This window comes from Nerophis lumbriciformis, linkage group LG20 (genome assembly GCF_033978685.3).
Source record: "Nerophis lumbriciformis linkage group LG20, RoL_Nlum_v2.1, whole genome shotgun sequence".
In the NCBI taxonomy this organism is placed as follows: domain Eukaryota; kingdom Metazoa; phylum Chordata; class Actinopteri; order Syngnathiformes; family Syngnathidae; genus Nerophis; species Nerophis lumbriciformis.
The window spans coordinates 25585365-25607804 of record NC_084567.2 but is presented as its reverse complement, the minus strand read 5'-3'; the positions used below and the strand labels follow the sequence as shown (position 1 = coordinate 25607804).

General features: G+C 40.9%; 1 protein-coding gene across 3 annotated transcripts in view; it reads left to right on the top strand.

Annotated features, from left to right (window-relative positions):
- syk (spleen tyrosine kinase) overlaps positions 1-22440 on the top strand; it is an 83603-nt gene that overhangs the window by 32343 nt on the left and 28820 nt on the right. For all 3 annotated transcript variants that reach the window (XM_061980680.2, XM_072915335.1, XM_061980681.2), the window contains exon 4: positions 21332-21470. In XM_061980680.2, the coding sequence (XP_061836664.1) occupies positions 21332-21470 (139 nt within the window). The remainder of the gene's footprint in view (positions 1-21331; positions 21471-22440) is intronic.

The following is a 22440-nucleotide window of genomic DNA, read 5'->3' as shown; positions in this document are numbered from 1 at the left end:
TGAAATAGCCATAAAAGAGGAAGAATGACAGCAAATCAAGATTTGACTTTTAGGTGTCGTCTGTTTCTCCCAAGAATGTTTCAGTTGAACAAAACATCATATCATAAAATATGTATGCTGTTCTTATTCATGACTGTATTACTTATACTATGTTGACACTGGCTTTAGAGAGTCATGCAGTGACTAATACCAAAATAGTTTAATTGTCTTCAAAGAGGACACGTACAGTATACAGTATAAGTTGTATAAGGGTATTATTCCTTATTGTAATTATCTCAAAATAAACTTAAATTTTTGCATTAACTTTTAATATTGGACTAAAACTGGTTATCTCAACCAACTTTTGTCATTTTTGTACAAAGTTCCCTAAGATGACTCATTAGAGTAACTGGACTGAACTTAACAGGAATGAGTTTTTGTTTTGTTTGTGTATTTATTTTTTCAAAAGGACAATGTACGTTAATGACACAACATCAGATGTTGCTTAAATATGCCGTATTAACAATAGATAAAAACACAAGCATACAGCAAACGTTTTGAAATAGGTAAAACATTTTTTTTGCATGTTTGGTTTGCATGTGACCATGGTTTTAGTTTTACTTTGAAAGTAACTCGTGTGCTGCTCTTCCTGAATGGGACTGGAAAGCAGTTTAAAATGTATTTTGTGTTGTATCTTGCAATCACCTTTAGTTCCTGACTTGGTGTTAAGTCCTGTGGCTCTTTTTTTAATGGCTGTATTCCATAACAGGGGTGAGAGCTTGTTCTTATATACATTTATTAAAGAAAATAGCACTTTTGTGTTATGATCCCTTGCCCGGATCATGTTTTGTTCAGTTAGTTTGACTCCCTTAGTTCTGTTTTCAGCACCCCTGGGTGCTGATTAGTTTCACCTGCCTCTGATTAGTGGTCGGGATGCTCACCTGGTCGTGGGCACTGATCAGAGAGCTACTTATTCCTGTTTTTTGCACCACAATCAGTCTGGCTGTCTTGTGTGCTCTACGCAACAGTTACGACGTCTATCTTTTGATTCCTATGCCTGTTTATATGCTAAATTTTCGCGCTAGCCTTTTCCTTAGCTTTGCTTCTCGTGCTATCGGCATGCTTGTTTTGTTCATCTGGATTTCCTTCCTGATTTATGAGAATACATTGTTGTCTTACCTGCACTTTGCCTCTGGAGTTCCAGTCTGCATCTTGGGAGAACGATCCACGCCATACTTGCCAACCTTGAGACCTCCGAATTCGGGAGATTGGGGGCCTGGGGGTGGGCTGGGGGCGGGGTTAAGGGGGAGGAGTATATTTATAGCTAGAATTCACTGAAATTAAAGTATTTCTTATATATATATATATATATATATATATATATATATATATATATATATATAAATATAGTATAGTAAACAGTAATGAAAACACAGTTGTTCTACTAACTGTACTGTACTTGCTGCTTACTTTAAAAAAAAAATAACACTTACCTTTCACTATTTGAGTAGCTTTTGTTCTGCCATTTGAGTACTGGCGAGCGATCTTTGAATTCGGGAGGGTTGGCAAGTATGATCCACGCAGTTAAATGCGATCACGACTCAACATTTTGAATAGTTTCAGGTCTTCACAGTGTAAAAACGTACATTCCTCTAAAACTTTACAAAGATAATAAGACAAGGTTTTCTGACAAATATCTTAATTGCTCTATTATAAAGCTGTTCATCCACCCTATCCCAGCTGCATTCGGGCGGAAGGCGGGGTACACCCTGGACAAGTTGCCACCTCATCGCAGGGCCAACACAGATAGACAGACAACATTCACACTCAAATTCACACACTAGGGTCAATTTAGTGTTGCCAATCAACCTCTCCCCAGGTGTATGTTCAATCGCTTTTAAAAAGGTGGTGCCTGCAATCACCCAGTTTGTGAAGCAATATTCAATATGAGTGTAGACCATACTCTCATATCACTGTATCAAAATATGGTGATAAGATTTTTTATGTGTTTCTCAAAGGGCAAATTTGAGTCCAGAATAGGGTTGTTCGGTATACCGGTACTAATAAAGTACCGCGATACTAATTGATTGAAATCGGTACTATACTGCCTTTGAAAAGTACCAGTACCGTTCTTTCATCTGAATGTCCGCTGTGCGGCGGTGACTACAGAGCCGAGGCGCATGATGTTGAGTGTGTCAAAACGCACACACAAAGTACATGCAAGAAATAACATCTTAGAGAGGAAGAATGGCAAAACACGACAATTCTACTGGTTAATAAAGACGGTGTGAAGTGCAAAATAGAGGTATTTGGGCTTCAGAACTTACGGTAAAGCTGGCGCTTTAAACAAGGAAGCGCCGCGCTTCAAGTGTTGCTTTAAAACACGCCTCGCCAAATGTGGTGATTAGTATTACCACCTTTGCTTCAAACTTAGGTAAACATTTAAATAATAAACATTCAGATCTGCACAAGGAGTTATAAACATTGACAGGTAATAATGTAGTTCTTACACCTGTCCTGCTGTTTGGCTCTGGTGCAGACCAAAGTAGAGGAGCACAGGGCGGACGTTCCCTTCAGGGTCGATGTTTTCGTTGGGTTAACACTAGGGGTGTAACGGTACGTGTATTTGTATTGAACCGTTTCGGTACGGGGGTTTCGGTTCGGTTCGAAGGTGTACCGAACGAGTACACATGTTAGCAGCGACCGAGCTAGGACAACATGTAAAAGCCAGAGCTGGAAGACCCTCCTGCCTCGTTAAGATCTCCCATTTGGGAACACTTTGGCTGCGCGATACAACAATGGAGGACGGAGGTTTCACCCTTCACTCTACCCGGCAGTGGGTCTCCTCAGCTCCGGACTCCAGGGTAAATGACGAGTCCGGTGATTAGTTGCAAATCGTGGCTTTATTGAGGTCTTGCACACAGCCAATCCAACAAAACACTAGCCACTCCCCGCACTCATGCTACCGCTCACTCACCTCGCTCGCCCACACACTCACCTCACATACAAATGTTTTTATAGCAGCAGATATAAGTCCATATTGCATTAAAAACTAGATTTTGACCCACTTCTATGGTGGAAGAACAATGAGCCCATATATCCTCTTACTGCCAAGTTAGCCAGGCTGGGGGGGGAAAGAAAAGTTAATCTGAGGCTGAGTTGACTTGAAACTGTTTAATGTTGCACTTTTTATATGTAGAATAAAAGTTTTGTCATTTTATTTAATCTGAGCAACAACTTGAGGCAGTTTAATGTTGATTAACTTGGACCCCGACTTAAACAAGTTGAAAAACTTATTGGGGTGTTACCATTTAGTGGTCAATTGTACGGAATATGTACTGTACTGTGCAATCTACTAATAAAAGTCTCAATCAATCAATCAAAAAAAGCACTTTATATGTAGAAAGGTTTTGTTAAGAAACCATTCTGAGCCTTATCTTATTTAGTTTTTATTTAATATATGTTGACCACATTAACCCTGGCAATGGACCCTGTGTGTATATATATGTATGTTATGTCATTGTTTACAAATTTGGTAAATAAATAACCAAAAAATGTGTATTTTGTTGTTTTCTTACTGTACCGAAAATGAACCGAACCGTGACCTCTAAACCGAGGTACGTACCGAACCGAAATTTTTGTGTACCGTTACACCCCTAGTTAACACACTTCACTTTACCCGTCAATGGGTCTGCTAAGCTCTGCTTTCAGGTCAGAATGACGAGGCCGCCGATTCGTGACAGTCTGGTTGCTTTATTGTTAGTTTTACAGTACACAACCAGACCCGTTCATTACTCTACTGCGCAGTGCAGCGCTACCGCTCTCTCTCTTTGCTCACCCACTCACTCACTGACGTCACTCAGCCAACAGTTGCCATTCTCATAAACACACACACGCTACTCTCATGAGTTAACCAGCTCCTCTACATGTAGATACATAACATGTAGATACATAACATGTAATACGTAGACACGCACACAGCTGCTTGGATTGATGCCAAATATTAGCTGAGTTAAAACTGCCCAATTAACAGTCAGCTAATGCAAGTGAAATGACTGAATTTTGTAACAAATTGCTACAATTTGTGTTTTATCTTTAACAAAAGTGTGTTTTACTTGCTATATGGCTTATCTGTGTACTTTTATCCATAGTTTTGTTTTTAGTACTTACCACGACCCCGAAGGGAATAAGCGGTAGAAAATGGATGGATGGACTAATAATTTTATTTTTCTTAAAGCACAGACCAGGAGTGGCAACCATAAATCATGAAACATTTAATAGGATGTAAATAAAGCTATTTATTATATTCTAACCTAATACTTGATTATGGCAGACTATATGTAAAAAGGAAACATTTTAAATTGTTCTTACAGTGCAACAAGAAAAGCCCAATGTGTTTAATGCCTTTTAATTTATATTTTAACCTTCTTAAATTGTTGTTTGAGTGCAATACAAAAACATATGTGTATTGTATTGTAAGATTTTTGTCATGTCTGTGATCATGTTTTGTTTAGTTATGTTTTGCTTGGTTTCTGGACACTTTTTAGTTCGTGGTTTCACTCCCTTTGTCACCATAGCAACCATTAGTTTCACCTGGTTCACACCCTCATGTCACGCACCTGTCTCACATTTTCACATTTTGAGTCACGCACCTGCTTTCACTAATCATGTCACTATTATTTAAGCTTCAAGTTGCCAGGCTGTCTTTCTGGCGACATCACCCTCTACACACCCTTGTTATTCATGCTTCATGCCATGCCACAGCAAGTGTTTATTAGTTTTGCGTCCATAGTTTTGCCTTTGTCTTAGTTTTTGTTTCAATAGCCAAGTTTTTGTACTTCCGCCTTGTGCGCGCTTTTCGTTTGTTCTTTTTGTAAAATTAAACATGTATCTACCTTCGCTCCATGTCCAGTCCAGCTTTACTTGCATCTCGGGAAAACAAACACACCTTAGTCCAAGTCTTGACAATTTTCTGTTAAGATAAAGCCAATGTTGAAATTTTTTGTAGTTCCCTTTATTTTTAAATAGTATCGAAAAGTATCAATATACAATACACATCAATATACACTACGGTTGTCCCGATACCAAATGATTGGTATCGGGACAACCGTAGTCCAGAATAACTCCAAGCAATGTTCCCTCCAATTTTTCATGTGTGTGAGCAAACTCAAAAACTCCCTGAGCATTCAGTGGAGCCCATGTGAGCAACATCAGACGTGCACACTGTGGCTACACCAGCAGCACACCTGTCCCAAATCTGACTAAATAACATCCATCCATCCATCCATTTTCTACCGCTTGTCCCTTTCGGGGTTGCGGGGGGTGCTTGAGCCTATCTCAGCTGCATTCGGGCGGAAGGCGGGGTACACCCTGGACAAGTCCCCACCTCATCGCAGGGCCAACACAGATAGACAGACAACATTCTCTTATTATTATAATCAAATGACAGCAGTCATTTCCATGAGGTTATTTTCTAATATAAGTGTTTAGGCCCACTTACAATGACAATAACAAAAAATATTGTTTTTCATGAACTGTGTACTTGTATTGTTTGTCTGGGTGGAGGTCCTGCTTTGGAAATAGTTTGTACCCCTTTCAGACATCGCATTTAGTTCCCATTAAAACATTCACATGTTGCACAATGAGATGTAAGCAGGGGATCATGTGTACATTCCTGCAACTTCCTGTTTGTAAAAAATATATTTTTATTAGTATTTATTTAATATACTAACAGCATTTCATGATTAATATTTATAGATTAAGATTCCTAATGAATGACACTAGAATAAGCACACATTTGATTGGTAAATCATAGTGTAACGACCTGGAATTACACTTTATGTGTGGTGTTGGAGTTGTCCGACTTTTTGTGCGGCTGTAAACGCATCACTGGCTAAGTGCCATATGTGCATGTTTTGGCGCAATTAAGAAAGGGCGAGCGGCTGCTGTTGATATAACAAAGTTGGTTTTGGTCTGGTTTGTACTGCAGAAAATGACCAGTTTTGCTAGATATCGTTTTTTTTTACTAATGTTTTGGTGATGTGTTTATGGCCGACATTAAGGAGTTTTGCTCAGTAAAGTGATCGATGGAATTCATGTCCTCAAAGCGTCTCGACAGACGTTACAATATTTGAACAATGATGACGAAAACTTTTTTCTCTGTCGTGTCCGTGTCGTGTCGAAAATTGTTATGCGCTTATTTTTTTATTTGATTTTGTGCGTGGCATAGATTCGCCGTGCGCAGAGGACGCTTGAGCAGTGCGCAATTGCACAGGCGGGGAACATTGACTCCAAGATATTTAAATTGAGAAACTAGTTCAAGTGGACCTTGGATCTTTTAATATCTACTCGTCGCTTGTGGAACATGATGTATACTGTGGGGTTTTTTTAGTTTGCATTTGATGGTATGCATGTGTTATTTAGCTCGTCATGAATATCATGTAGTGCACGTTGATGACATTTCCTTAGTATCGTTACCATGAATGAAAATGACGGCATCTACAGCGTACATTTGTATAATAACTCTGGACATACATCAGGTTGATCATTAATATATACAGGGAAAAGAGTAAAGGCTCAAAGATTGATCCTTGTAAAACACCAGTTTTTAATTTGATTTGACACTATTTATCAGTATAGCGTCCATCCATCCATCCATCCATTGTCTACCGCTTGTCCCGTTCGGGGTCGTGGGGGGTGCTGGAGCCTATCTCAGCTGCATTCGGGCGGAAGGCGGGGTACACCCTGGACAAGTCGCCACCTCATCGCAGTATTGCGTCATCAGAAAAAATTAAATATGTTAATTTTGTCAGGAGGACATGATAGTTGACTGTTTCGAACACAGGAACACAGCAGGCATATAAGAGTTCTTGTCCATCATACATTTCATCTTTTTTTAAAACACACAGTTGTGGAATGATGGTGGCAGAAACCAAATTGCATAGGATGAAGAGGAGTAAAACCTATTTGTACCTTGGCATACAATTATGTGGCAGATGGTGTCGCCATCTGTGGTCGACTGTGGTAGGACGACAATTGCAGTGACCATGACGGTGCTTGACATCATATACCGGTATACAGGGCACACACTTATGTTAGTTGTTTTATTAAAACAATGGTGGTGCTGTAATACATGAACAATCTTAAAAAACTTTCATCAGTGTCCATGTATATTTTTAAATAATCTGTATGGCTTCATCAAATCAAGTCTAATTATTAATAATGCATCAATTCAGAGTAGTATTCTCATTGAGCAGGTCTAATCAACCTCAAAGGCTTTGTGAGGTGGCCTGTTTTCAATCACCACATGACTATTTAGGCCTGTCATTTTCTGTTGGTCGGCCTGGCGCCATCATATTCATGCTGCTCTTTGCTTCCGCAAGTAAGTTGTGTTTATTTATGCCACAGTTAGTGTCTTTTGTTTTGCCATGTTCATAGGGTTAGGGTTAGGGTTAGGGTTATGCATAGTCCAAGTTTTTGTTCCCTGCGTTAAGTTTTGTGCCTCCATTGTGAGCACCTTTTGTTTGTTCTTTTTTTGAGTGTTAAAATTAAATATGTATTTACCTTCACGCCATGTCCGGTCCAAATCATTTGCATCATGGGAAAACAAACCACGCCAAAGTCCTAGTCTTGACAACTTTAATAAATACTAATACCATAATTTATGTCGCCACATGACCACGGCTGGAGAAATCTATCAATTTCCTTTATTTAACCAGGTAAAGACTCATTGAGATTAAAACTCTTTTTCAAGAGCGACCTGACAAAGAGGGTGGCACAAACAGATTTACAACAATAATTGCAACAAGACAATACAACAGAACAACAGCCGTCATACCACAACAGGTCAAAAATAATTTAAAACGATTAAGTCAATACTATACAGAAACACATTTGTGCACTACTGGCCATTACATCACCTCAACAGTGTACAAAACATGCTATTTTCTAGCGAAACAAACTTGTGTCAGCAATTAAAACATATCTCCACGTGGTATTGTCAAAAATTGTAAAAATGTAAAAAAAAACATATTAAACGGGAAAAAATCAACCTGGCTGGGGCAGGTTAGCTAGCTTGTGGGTCGGACAAGCTCGTGTCACAAGATCTAGCTTCTCTTGAAATGTCCTTCTCGCAAATATATCTGCAACCTAGTCAACGTTTAGCTCTCCTTCCTTGTGGATTAAAAAAGTGAGTATATATCAGTTTTCTCTGCGAGCCGGGTATTGCTCGGTGTGGTACTTCCTGCTCTCGCAACTCACAACTTGTGATTGGATACTCATTTGTGGGTCACAAGTGGATATCCATTCACAGGAAGCGTAAAAGTCACATTCACCGGTTCCACGTGAAGCCAGAAGGGCTACTGTCAACATCTTGTGATCTGATTGGCTGTCGCAACTATCTATCAATTGTATGTGCTCCGTTCACCTACCCTGCACGGACCGCCGCTTTGTTGATTCAGAAGGCCTCGGCCAGCTGAATTCTGATTGGATGAAAGCTCTAATGTAAAAACAGTACATATGTATATATATATACATATACAGTACTCGAAACGAGTATGATTGTCGTCCTGTTGGTGGGATTGCCTTCAGGAGAACGCCTGTGTGTGAAATCTTTTAAAGTGGTGAGACTGGTGCACAGACAGCCACCACACTGTCCTTGGCAAAGAGAAGGTCAGGGTCTAATGGCATGGAGACCAAGACAATTGGGGGCCCATCTTTGCTGCAGCCTTCTTCCTCCTTTGTGACTGTTGTGGAGCTTCTATGCAACCCTCATCCGCCCACTGCGCCGTTGAGGTCTTTTTCGACGAGGGAGACGCGCAGACTCCAACGTCAAATTGGTCATATACATATACAAACGTACATATACAAGTACAGGCCAAAAGTTTGGACACACCTTCTCATTTCAATGCGTTTTCTTTATTTTCATGACTATTTACACTGTAGATTGTCTCTGAAGGCATCAAAACTATGACACCTGTGAAGTGAAAGCCCTTTCAGGTGACTACCTCTTGAAGCTCATCAAGAGAATGCCAAGAGTGTGCAAAACAGTAATCAGAGCAAAGGGTGGCTAGTTTGAAGAAACTAGAATATAAAACATGTTTTCAGTTATTACACATTTTTATGTTAAGTACATAACTCCACATGTGTTCATTGATAGTTTTGATGTCTTCAATGACAATCTACAATGTAAACAGTTATGAAAATAAAGAAAACCCATTGAATGAGAAGGTGTGTCCAAACTTTTGGCCTGTACTGTATATATGTATAATGCATGTGCAATGACAATAAAGTTGAATCCAGTCGTGAGCGGTATTGTCAATTTTTCCATATATGCAAGACATACAGAAGTATCTAATTACCGTTTCTCTCTCAAGCGGTATTCTGGAGTCATAAATAAGTATAAGTTTAGGAAAAGTCTTAAAACGTTAAAAAGAAACAAAAAAAATACACAGTGCAAAAAGACAATCTGAGCGCAAAAAGCACATATTTGTGCAAAAAACAGCAAAGACGCACCTTAATTTACTCAGTGGGTTAATGTCCAGAGGGATGGAATTGGGGGGATTTAGCAGTCAGTGTTCAGCTTTCTGATAGCTTGATGTTTAGTATAAAGAAAGCTGTTTGTTAGTCTTGTAATGCGTGCTCGGAGGCTCCGATCCCCTCGTGGCAGTGGGAGGAGTGGGGGTTGTCACCAGCACTGCTGACGGCATTGTGACTGCGTCGAATACTAAAAATGTCAGCAATGGTGGCGAAGAGAGGGACATCCATCATTTTGCTGGCAGTGTTCACAATCCATTGCACAGATGATGCTCTTGATGGCGCAGCGATAGAAGGAACACAGGATGGGTGGTGTGGCTTTTGGTCTCTTCAGATTGTGGCGAAAGTAGATATGTTTTTTTGGTCCTCCATGGCCAGTGATGTTGTGATATTAGACCAGGACAGGTCTTAGGAAATGTGCAGCCCCCAGGGACCTGATACTGCCCACATTCTCCACAGCATGCTTTTCTGAAAGTCCACAATGATCTCTTTGGTCTTCCCCACATGGAAAAAGAGTTTGTTGTCCTTACACCACTGTGCCAGTTGGCCGACTTCACTGCTGTAGCTCTACACCCCAAGGCGGGTAGAGCTGTTCAAGGACAAAAAACGTACTGCCCCTTCTATAGCTTGTTGGACTTACAGTACCGTATTTTCCGCACTATAAGGCGCACCGGATTATAAGGCGCACCTTCAATGAATGGCATATTTCAAAACTTTGTTCATATATAAGGCGCAACGGATTATAAGGCGCACCTATGCATCCATTAGATGGAGCTGCGCTAAAGGGAATGTCATCAAAACAGTCAGGTCAGTCAAACTTTATTACCGAATTTTTCGGACTATAAGTTGCAGTTTCTTTCATAGTTTGAAGAAACTATGAAAACAACAACTAAGGTTGTTGTTGTTTAAAACAAACAACAACAACAAAACAACAACAAAAACAACAACAAAAAACATGAGCAGCATGAGACTCCAGTGCGACTTATATGTTTGTTTTCCTTTTTTATTATGCATTTTCGGCAGGTGCGGCTTATACTCCGGTGCGACTTATACTCCGAAAAATACGGTAATGGATTACAAACCAGCGTTCTGACAACTCTGTTCACTCCCAAAATGAATAAACAGCTGATTTACTCGTGTTACGGTAAATCAAACAATCACAATATAGTAACACCCGAAATAGTGCAGAGCAATACCATGCTGTCCCAAAATGTCCTCTACAATCCGTGACGTCACGCGCAGGCGTCATCATACCGAGACGTTTTCAGCAGGATATTTCGCGCAGAAATTAAAATTGCACTTTAGTAAGCTAACCCGGCCGTATTGGCATGTGTTGCCATGTTAAGATTTCATCATTGATATATAAACTATCAGACTGCGTGATCGGTAGTAGTGGGTTTCAGTAGGCCTTTAATAGGAGCCATTTTGGGGTCTTTACATAAACACACAAATTGAAATGAAACGTCTTATATCCCAGCATGCACAGTGCGCTTCTTCTTCTTCTACGGGGGCGGCTGCTTACCGTAGAAGAAGAAGTTCTTCTTCTACGGGGGAAAATGAAGTTGGCGGCTGTTTACCGTAGTTGCAAGACCTAAACTTTATGAAACTGAAGTTTAGGTTTGTTGTGGCTCAATATTGGTCCATATATAAGGCGCACCGGATTATAAGGTGCACTGTCAGCTTTTGACAAAATTGGAGGTGTTTAGGTGCGCCTTATAGTGCGGAAAATACGGTAATTTTCTTTCCAGCACTCCGGAATAGACTTATATCTTGGAAGCTGAGGAGTGTGCTCCTCCTGTCGTTGGAATATAACCTCCAGTCTTCTTTCTTTAAAAAGGGGGACCTTCACCCCAGGCTGCCAATCCACATATACTTGTACCAATTGTCCTGCAATGTTGAAGAAACGTGTCATTCAACACAGTCCTACAACATCCACAACACATGTTGATGAGTTAGAGGAATACATTGTTGAATCAACCAACACGTTTCAAATGCAGGTATTTAAAACACAACAAACATAACTTAAAGCACCAAAGACCTCCGTCAGAACCCACCTCCCAATAGTAAAAAAGTCCTAAATCCAGCCCCAAAATGTAATCACTGGTTCCTTCTGTGGTGTGCCGTCAGGTCCACCAAGATTTTCTCTGCTGGCCTAACATAATCCATACTTGCCAACCTTGAGACCTCCGATTTCGGGAGGTGGGGTGGGGGGGGTGTGGGGGGATGTGGGGGTGTGTGGTCGGGGGGTCGTGGTTGGGGTGGGGGCGTGGTTGGGGGCGTGGTTAAGAGGGGAGGAGTATATTTACAGCTAGAATTCACCAAGTCAAGTATTTCACATATATATTTTATTATATATGTATATATATATATATATATATATATATATATATATATATATATATATATATATATATATATGTATATATATATATATATATATTAGAGATGCGCGGATAGGCAATTTATTTCATCCGCAACCGCGTCAGAAAGTCGTCAACCATCCGCCATCCACCCGATGTAACGTTTGATCAGAACTGCACCCGCCTGCCATCCGCCCGAAGTTTTATTTACGGAGGCAATAATTGAGCATGGATTTCCAATCGCACTGGCTGATCACATGGGACAGTAAATGTTTGTAATGCAACCTTTAAAAATCATTACGTGGTGATCGCGGTCCCAAAAATAAACTTTTCTTGCATGATAATGTCCAGAAAAATTCGCTTTATATTACTATAGAGTCCTTTTAACGAATGAGTTTGATGGTTTATCACAAACCTTAAATGAAAGAAGTCCTTTGTTCTCCTGCACCATGCGCGCGTGCGCTTTGGCCTTGCTTCGTGTTTGGTGCGCAATCCTGTCGGCTGTATTTCACAGCACGACATACTGTTAAAAGTGTTTATACTATTTATGCTTTCAAGTCCAAGTTGAAGAAATCTTGTTAAATGTTGACAGCATAACTACCAAAATACAGAAGTATGTCCTTAATATTTTTGCAGTGCTATTTCTGTTGAAAAGTTCAAATGATTACATTAGAGATGTGATGTGCCACTTTTCAAGTGTCTGATGGCTTAAATTAATTTTCATTAATTTTTCATATTTTGAATTCTTTTGAAAGGCTTACAAAAAAACTACATTTGAATTGTAATTCCATGCTATTGACAGGACTATTAATTTTAATGAAGTTAGCTTACCATGTTTACAGTATGATAATTGTGATAGAAATGTGAATTTTAGGCACAGAATATTTTTTACAATTGAACAAGGCAGTAGATTATACAAGCTTGGACAGAAAGTTAATAATGACACCAATTTTTTTTTTTATGGAATTGTTTAGTACTGTTTTACCATTTGTTTACTGTAAAAAGTGTTTATACTGTTTATACTTTCAATTAACAAATTGAAGTCTTGTGAAAGGTTGACAGGATAACTGGCATTAACTGTCAAAATAATTTCAAACTATTTAAGTTAGCTTACAGAATAAACATGCCAATCAACCCATATGATTTTTGCTGTAATATTTTTGTTTTGAAAAGTCACTGTGACTGATAGAAAAGTGATGGTTTTAGCAACATTTTAACCTGTCTGAATGCTAATAATCATTTTGCGTCGGGGGGCGAAGCCCTGAACCCTCCACCAGGACTTTGTCCTGGACCTACCGGGGCCTGCGGCCCTTGGACCCTGGCTACTAGGTTTTTCTGATTTCAAAAGTTGGCAGGTATGGTGAGGTTATAAAGCTTTTGCCTGTTAAAGAAAGGAGACTGATCCAATGCAGCACAGACTTTCGCGTGCCACGCTGTCACGACCCAGACGCACACCAGTGCGCAATCATATGGGAGCCGCGCTGAGCGCACCTCCAAGCGCGTCTCGCTGCCGGCGACGGCCAGGTATGGGCCCACGCTCCAGCGCCATCCATTTTCAGGGCTAGTTGATTCGGCAGGTGGGTTGTTACACACTCCTTAGCGGGTTCCGACTTCCATGGCCACTGTCCTGCTCTCTATATAAACCAGGGTGAGCCCCACCCCTTTCGTGAGCGCACTGCGCACGGAGTGACCCCTGTTACGCGCCCCCGGCAACTGGGGTGGCGGGCAGGTAAGCTGCGCGGGCGGAGCGCGCGGAGTGACCCATGTTACGAGCCCCCGGCCACGGGGGTGGCGGGCAGGTAAGCTGCTTACCTGCTGCGCGTGACGTCGGCCGCGGCGAAGGCGGACGAGGTGTCAGTGCGGTGGGCGCGGTAGTGACCCTGGACGTGCGTCGGGCCCTTCTCGCGGATCGCCTCAGCTACGGCTCCCGGTGGGGCCCTCTCGGGGGAAGGGGCCTCGGTCCCTTCTCCGCTCCGTAAAAGTGTCCATCTCTTTTCTTTTTTCTTCTTCTGTTGTGGCATATGCAGCAGGTGCCTGCTCGTTTTCCGTATGTGGGTAACAACATTTAACTATGTATATATATTTCCGAATTGGTTTAACTGCCACCCGCAAAAAAAAAAAAAAAAAAAAAAAAAAAAATCTAATTAATCCGCCCGACCCGCGCGCGGATAAAATCTTTTTTTTTTTTATTTCATCCGCCCGATCCGCGGATAATCCGCGGACTCCGCGGTTGTGCCTGCAAACCGCGCATCTCTAATATATATATAAATAAGAGAAATACTTGAATGTCAGTGTTCATTTATTTACACATATACACACACATAACACTCGTCTACTCATTGTTGAGTTAAGGGTTGAATTGTCCATCCTTGTTCTATTCTCTGTCACTATGTTTCTAACCATGCTGAACACCCTCTCTGATGATGCATTCTGCTTCGTCTCCTTGTTGTGTGCGCAGTTGTGCACTGCACTCTCTAAAAGCCATAGATGTTATTGTCACATATGCATGTACAGTAGATGGCAGTATTGTCCTGTTTAAGAGTGTCACAACATTGCTGTTTACGGCAGACGAACTGCTTTACGGTAGACGAAAACGTGACTGCTGCTGTTGTGTGTTGTTGCCGCGCTGGGAGGACGTTAATGAAACTGCCTAACAATAAACCCACATAAGAAACCAAGAACTCGCCCTCGATCATTCTACAGTTATAATGTGATTGGCCAGGCACGCTGTTTATATTGTGGGAAAGCGGACGTGAAAACAGGCTGTCGACACGTCACTCAGGTCCGCATGGAGCTGGAGGGGGCGTGGCCTCCAGCTCCGCCTGAATTTCGGGAGATTGTCGGTAGAAAATTTGTCCCGGGAGGTTTTCGGGAGATGCGCTGAATTTCGGGAGTCTCCCGGAAAATCCGGGACGGTTGGCAAGTATGATTATAATTAAAGATAAAAGTCATTGTTTATTCCATCCATCCATTTTCTACCGCTTATTCCCTTCGGGGTCGCGGGGGGCGCTGGAGCCTATCTCAGCTACAATCGGGCGGAAGGCGGGGTACACCCTGGACAAGTCGCCACCTCATCGCAGGTCATTGTTTATTTACTTTCCCTAATTATCTAAAAGTATTCATATTCTCTTAATGTCATATTATGCTCCTTGCAAAGCTGTTGTTGTTTGTTTAGAGTTTGTATCCAATCAGAATTCAGCTAGCTTATGTTGCCATGCTGTTCGAAATCTGCCTTTAGAATCAACAATGTGGGCGTCTGTGCACTTTAAGTGAACGGACACATAGAGGTGATAGACAATTGCGATAGCCAATCAGATCACGAGTTGTTGCCAGTAAGGCCTTCTTGCTGGCCTCACGCTGTGATTGGATACTCACTTGGGAGTCCCAAGTGAGTATCCGATCACAAGTTGCGGAAAACAGGAAGTGGCACCGGAACCATACGAGCCACAGATACTGTAACTCAATAACCACAAAGATAAAGTGTTTGTCTTTCACCTAGTAATCCGCTGTGGACAGACAAAGCCAAACAATGAAGGTTTAGCGAGCGCTGCGCATTACCGCGAAGGAAATACATTTTTGGCAGGCAATCACATTTTGGCACAACATTGGCGGCTAAATGGGGAAATCCCGCCACTTTCACACGAATCAACCGACTACGACAGTACCACTGACTTATACGGCGTCGAATGGGTGCTACAAATTGTGAGTTCAAATATTTATTTATTTATTTTTTCATGTTTCATTTGTTTTATACAATTATTTAAATTTTGACAGTACCACATAAGATATATTTTAATTGCTGAAGCGGGTTTATTGAATGTTAAATACGCCGAAAAAAATACCCTTTTATACACTGTTGAGGGGATCCAATGCGCAGTAGTGTGCAAGTGGGTTTCTGTACAGTATCTCTCGCCGTGACATAAACTACGGTATCTAGAGAGGTGAAGTCGGACTAAGTAGGACATCACTGAAGGCTATCTCTGACATGTTCTCAAAGTTTAATCAAAATCCACTCATAACTGTTTGAGCAATCTATAGAATGAAATATAAGGAGTGAAACCTCTTGTCAGTCAACCACTGTCTTTGTCTCTATGCGTGAAGGCGGCAAAGGTTGTAGTCATACGCACACTGAAGTTGCAGTTCGTGATGTAAACGTAAGTTAATCTAGTAGAAATGATCTGGATCAGCCCCAAAAATGTAATGACTTATCTTGCAAGTATTTTCGACATTTCTTGAAGGTTTAATCAAAATGTGCCCTAAATTTTAGCTACCGTAATTTCCGGACCATAGGGCGCACGACCGATGAGCGGGTCTAGCGTACCGGATTATAAGGCGCAATAAAGGGGTCTTACCATGATTTTTTTCTAAATTGAAAACACTTCCTTGTGGTCTACATAACATGTAATGGTGGTTCTTTGGTCAAGATGTTGCATAGATTATGTTTTACAGACCATCTTCAAGCTACTTTCTGATAGTCACTTCAGGATGCGCCATTTTGTGGGCGGTCTTATTTACGTGGCTCACCTTCGACAGCGTCTTCTCCCCGCCATCTTTGTTGTACCGGTGTAGTAATGACATTCAGACTTTAGACGTCACTTGGATGGCAACATATGTTACTCCAAAACCTGCATGTACCTTTCAGCATTAATGGTGCCTTCACAGACGTGTACGTTACCCATGCCTTGGGCACTAATACAGCCCCATACCATCACAGATGCTGGCTTTTGAACTTTGCGCCTATAACAATCCGGATGGTTCTTTTCCTCTTTAATCCGGACGACACAACGTCCACAGTTTCCAAAAACAATTTGAAATGTGGACTCGTCAGACCACAGACCACTTTTCCACTTCGCATCAGTCCATCTTAGATGAGCTCAGGTCCCAGCGAAGCTGACAGCGTTTCTGGGTGTTGTTGATAAATGGCTTTCGCTTTGCATAGTAGAGTTTTAACTTGCACTTACAGATGTAGCGACCAACTGTAGTTACTGACAGTGGTTTTCTGAAGTGTTCCTGAGCCCATGTGGTGATATCCTTTACACACTGATGTCGCTTTTTGATGCAGCACCGCCTGAGGGATCGAAGGTCCGTAATATCATCGCTTACGTGCAGTGATTTCTCCAGATTCTCTGAACCTTTTGATGATATTACGGACCGTAGATGGTGAAATCCCTAAATTATTTGCAATAGCTGGTTGAGAAATGTTGTTCTTAAACTGTTTGACAATTTGCTCACGCATTTGTTCACGAAGTGGTGACCCTCGCCCCATCCTTGTTTGTGAATGACTGAGCATTTCATGGAAGCTGCTTTTATACACAATCATGACACCCACCTGTTCCCAATTAGCCTGTTCACCTGTGGGATGTTCCAAGTAAGTGTTTGATGAGCATTCCTCAACTCTCTCAGTCTTTTTTGCCACTTGTGCCAGCCTTTTTGAAACATGTTGCAGACATCAAATTCTAAATGAGCTAATATTTGCAAAAAATAACAAAGTTTTCCAGTTTGAACATTAAATATATTGTCTTTGCAGTCTATTCAATTGAATATAGGTTGAAAAGGATTTGCAAATCATTGTATTCTGTTTTTATTTACGATTTACACAACGTGCCAACTTCACTGGTTTTGGGTTTTGTAGGTGAGGGACAGGAAGTGGTAATGGTGCCATGCGTCTGTCTAGTCTTTGGCTAGCAGGAGTCAAGGCAAGCTGTAGTGCCAAGGTAAATCCAGAGCTAAAAAAGTCATTTTCGTGGATCAAGTCCCCTGTTTGGCAACACTTGGCCTTCCAAATTGTATGTAAACAACTACAAGGGGATAAGAAGAAAGCCATAGAAATGTTGATTAGGACTGCAAGCTGGAACTATTAAAAGTTAAAGTTAAAGTTAAAGTACCAATGATTGTCACACACACACTAGGTGTGGCGAAATTATTCTCTGCATTTGACCCATCACCCTTGATCACCCCCTGGGAGGTGAGGGGAGCAGTGGGCAGCAGCGGTGGCTGCGCCCGGGAATCATTTTGGTGATTTAACCCCCAATTCCAACCCTTGATGCTGAGTGCCAAGCAGGGAGGTAATGGGTTCCATTTTTTTATAGTCTTTGGTATGACTCGGCCGGGATTTGAACTCCCAACCTACCGATCTCAGGACGGACACTCTAACCACTAGGCCACTGAGCCAACATTGTACTTTCAACAATGATAAATGTTTCTTTACTTTTGATAAAATAGTCACTTAGTTTTCAATCCCTTAGTGATGTTCTTGTCTGCATACATGTATGTTACTAAAATACTCCTTGTAAAGCAGGGGTGTCTAAAGTGAGGACCATGGAACATTTTCAGCCTGCATTTTGTCTTTAATTGTCACTCGACACATTGTAAAAAAAAAAAAGCCATAATAATGAGATATATAATTACCGTATTTTCCAGGCCATAGGGCGCACCGGATTATAAGGCGCATTAAAGGGGTCATATTAAGATTTTTTTCTAAATTGAAAACACTTCCTTGTGGTCTACATAACATGTAATGGTGGCTCTTTGGTAAAAATGTTGCATAGATTATGTTTTACAGACCATCTTCAAGTGGCTTTCTGACAGTCACTTCAGGATGCGCCGTTTTGTGGGCGGTCTTTTTTACGTGGCTCACCTTCGACTGTGTCTTCTCCCCGCCATCTTTGTTGTAGCTGTGTAGCGTGCAAGGACGGGAGTCCAAGAAGTGTCAAAAGATGGAGCTAACTGTTTTAATGACATTCAGACTTTACTTAAATGAATAACGGAGCAGCATCTCCTCATCCGTGGCTCACTAGTGCAACAACAACGCCGAAAATGTGTCCCGTTAAAAAAACGTCCGACCGGAACTCTCTAATACGGGGGTCGGCAACCCGCGGCTCTATGCGGCTCTTTAGCGCCGCCCTAGTGACTCTCTGGAGCTTTTTCAAAAATGTATGAAAAATGGAAAAAGATGAGGGGAAAAAAATATATTTTTTGTTTTAATATGGTTTCTGAAGGAGGACAAACATGACACAAACCTCCATAATTGTTATAAAGCACACTGTTTATATTAAACATTAGGGATGTCCGATAATGGCTTTTTGCCGATATCCGATATTCCGATATTGTCCAACTCTTTAATTACCGATACCGATATCAACCGATACCGATATATACAGTCGTGGAATTAACACATTATTATGCCTAATTTGGACAACCAGGTATGGTGAAGATAAGGTCCTTTTTTAAAAAATGTATAAAATAAAATAAGATAAATAAATTAAAATCATTTTCTTGAATAAAAAATAAAGCAAAACAATATAAAAACAGTTACATAGAAACTAGTAATTAATGAAAATCAGTAAAATTAACTGTTAAAGGTTAGTACTATTAGTGGACCAGCAGCACGCACAATCATGTGTGCTTACGGACTGTATCCCTTGCAGACTGTATTGATATATATTGATATATAATGTAGGAACCAGAATATTAATAACAGAAAGAAACAACCCTTTTGTGTGAATGAGTGTAAATGGGGGAGGGAGGTTTTTTGGGTTGGTGCACTAATTGTAAGTGTATCATGTGTTTTTTATGTTGATTTAATAAAAAATTTAAAAAAATTAAACGATACAGATAATTAAAAAAACGATACCGATACATTTTAAAGCATTTATTAGCCGAAAACATAATTCACTGATTCGAGTATTTGGCGAGCGCCGTTTTGTCCTACTAATTTTGGCGGTCCTTGAACTCACCGTAGTTTGTTTACATGTACAACTTTCTCCGACTTTCTAGGACGTGTTTTATGCCTCTCCTTTTTCTGTCTCATTTTGTCCACCATACTTTTAACATTGTGCGTGAATGCACAAAGGTGAGTTTTGTTGATGTTATTGACTTGTGTGGAGTGCTAATCGGGCATATTTGGTCACTGCATGACTGCAAGCTAATCGATGCTAACATGCTATTTAGGCTAGCTATATGTACATATTGCATCATTGTGCCTCGTTTGTAGGTATATTTGAGGTCATTTAGTTTCCTTTAAGTCCTCTTAATTCAATTTATATCTCATGACACACTATCTGTATATAATATGGCTTTTAATTTTTTGCGGCTCCAGACAGATTTGTTTTTGTATTTTTGGTCCAATATGGCTCAACATTTTGGGTTGCTGACCCCTGCTCTAACTAAAGTTCCGTGGGTGAATAATGTAAACTCACTACACCGGTAGATTTTAGCACTTCCATAGCAAGTCGACTGACAGATATAAGTTAGAACTTTACGCTACTTTATATTAGAAATAGAAACAGCGGAGGATGAATGCCCCATAACAATATAGCGAAAAAGAAGAAGCTTATCGACAACGGCGGACTACAAAGGCGGACGCGCGCAAATTTTCTGGATTTATGCAGATTCCAAATACACATCAACAGGTACCAGAAGGTAAGAAAAGTTGGTTTTGCATAATATTGCGAAACAAAACGCCCAATAAAATGTCTGCTAATAAGTGCCATTTTGCGGTCCTTATACACACACCATACTAATACTTGTATGTTAAAAAGTACGTCTGACTACTGTAGTCGTAACGCGCCGACAATCCATCAAGCGGTGCAGCTTCATAGCTTTTTGAGCACCGTGTATAATGTTCTATATTCTCAATGGAACATTTCAAGTTTTGGTGTCGTTCACTGGCGTCATATTGCAGTCTGCACGTATTTCTTATGTGTGACTGCCATCTACTGGTTACACTTATCATTACACCATGTACCAAATAAAATAGCTTCGATGTTGGTAATGACAACGCACTGTCGATTTTTGAGAAAATGAAAGGATTTTAAGTGCGCCTTATAGTCCGAAAAATACGGGAGATATCACACTCATTTGTTATGTCAGCTATAACACAAATACATGATGTGTATGTAGTGCATATATTGACCTGCATTGGATTGTTTATAGCATCATATTGTACAAATTGTGTCCAAGTACTACTTGTCAGGTTCAAACATCGATGACATAGACAAGAAGTAAGAAATTAAACAGACAGGATTCAATTTGGCTCAATTGAGGAGAAATGTGTCGACCTGTAACCTCTTACAGTGTCACCCACGCTCTGGCTAGAGAATTCTGCGCCACCTCTTTCATTTGGACTTTCCCTGTTTACATAACAGCTGTTTCTAAAGGAATGGGGGGTTTGTAAATAGCCATTGTTTTCGGTCACATTAACACAAAAGAAAAAGATGCCTCGGTCTTGGGCTGGTCCTGGATCGAGCTTGGGCAGGTCTTGGATCACAATAGATAACCCCTTCCGTCTTCTCCCATCGTACACAATGGAATTTTACAAGTCTTTGGCTTGGTACAACAAAGACAGCCTCTGTCTGCTCGGCGGAAGTTTCCGAAAACGGAAACTTTTGTGATAACATACATAAAATTACTCTGACACTACTACTTTCTAACATCAAATCTTCTTTTTGTGTGTGTAGTATCCGACAGAGAGATGCGAATGGATCCTATGCTCTTTGTTTATTACACCAAGGACAAGTCATGCATTACCGCATCGACAAGGACGTGGCTGACAAGTTCTGTATTCCAGATGGAAAGATGTTTGACACGCTTTGGCAGGTAAAACATCCTTTCTTCTTTCCCTTTGTCTATTATTCATCTTGGTGTACCTCAGCATTTGGTTTTGGTTTACTCTGCATCATGTTCCACTCATCTCTGGTCCACTTAACTTTCTGTCCTTTGGTAAGGGTTGTCTCGGTAGTTTCTTATTGCTCCAGGGCTTTTTGAAAAAGTACATATAAACGTGGCTTCAAACATAAAATATTTCTGTATGCAGCGCTCACTGCAATACGTTTGCACACTCCTACTTTAGATGTTCGAGGAAAGGATGTGATTGGGCCCACGTCTATCATGGGAGTTATGTTCTGGCGTCACTCGTGTATATCCAAATATTCATTGATCCTGTAATGGAAGCTAGTGGATAGTAGCGTGTAGGGTTGTACGGTATACCGGTACTAGTATAGTATTGCAGTACTAATGAATCAAAAACGGTACTATACTCTGTTTGAAAAGTACCGGTTCCCGGTCATGTCGTGACATTGCTGGTTTTACGAGCAGAGGAGCATGTTCGGCAGCGCACAATCACAGAGTACTTACAAGCAGACAAGGTGTGTAGACAGAAAAGGGAGAACGAACGCATTTTGGCCTAAAAACTGACGATAAAGGTGAAGCTATAACACTGAAACACCCTCAGGAAGAGGTGCTTTGAGACAAGGCGAACATTGCAGCGAACATCCATCCGCAGTCGGCGGTGTTTTAGCTACTTCTAAATCACTAATCCTCGCCTCCATGGCGACGAATAAAGTACGTTTCTTACAAGTATCATCCCTGCAGGACGAGGAATAGCTAAACATGCTTCACTACACACCGTAGGAGGATACAACAGCTCACCGGCATCACCGCTAACAAAAGTTAGCGCACCTGAATGTAAACAAATGCCACGGGTGAATCTACACCTGGCATCCACTGTAATGATACCAAGTACAAGAGCGTATCTAGTCGATACTACTATGATTACATCAATATTTTT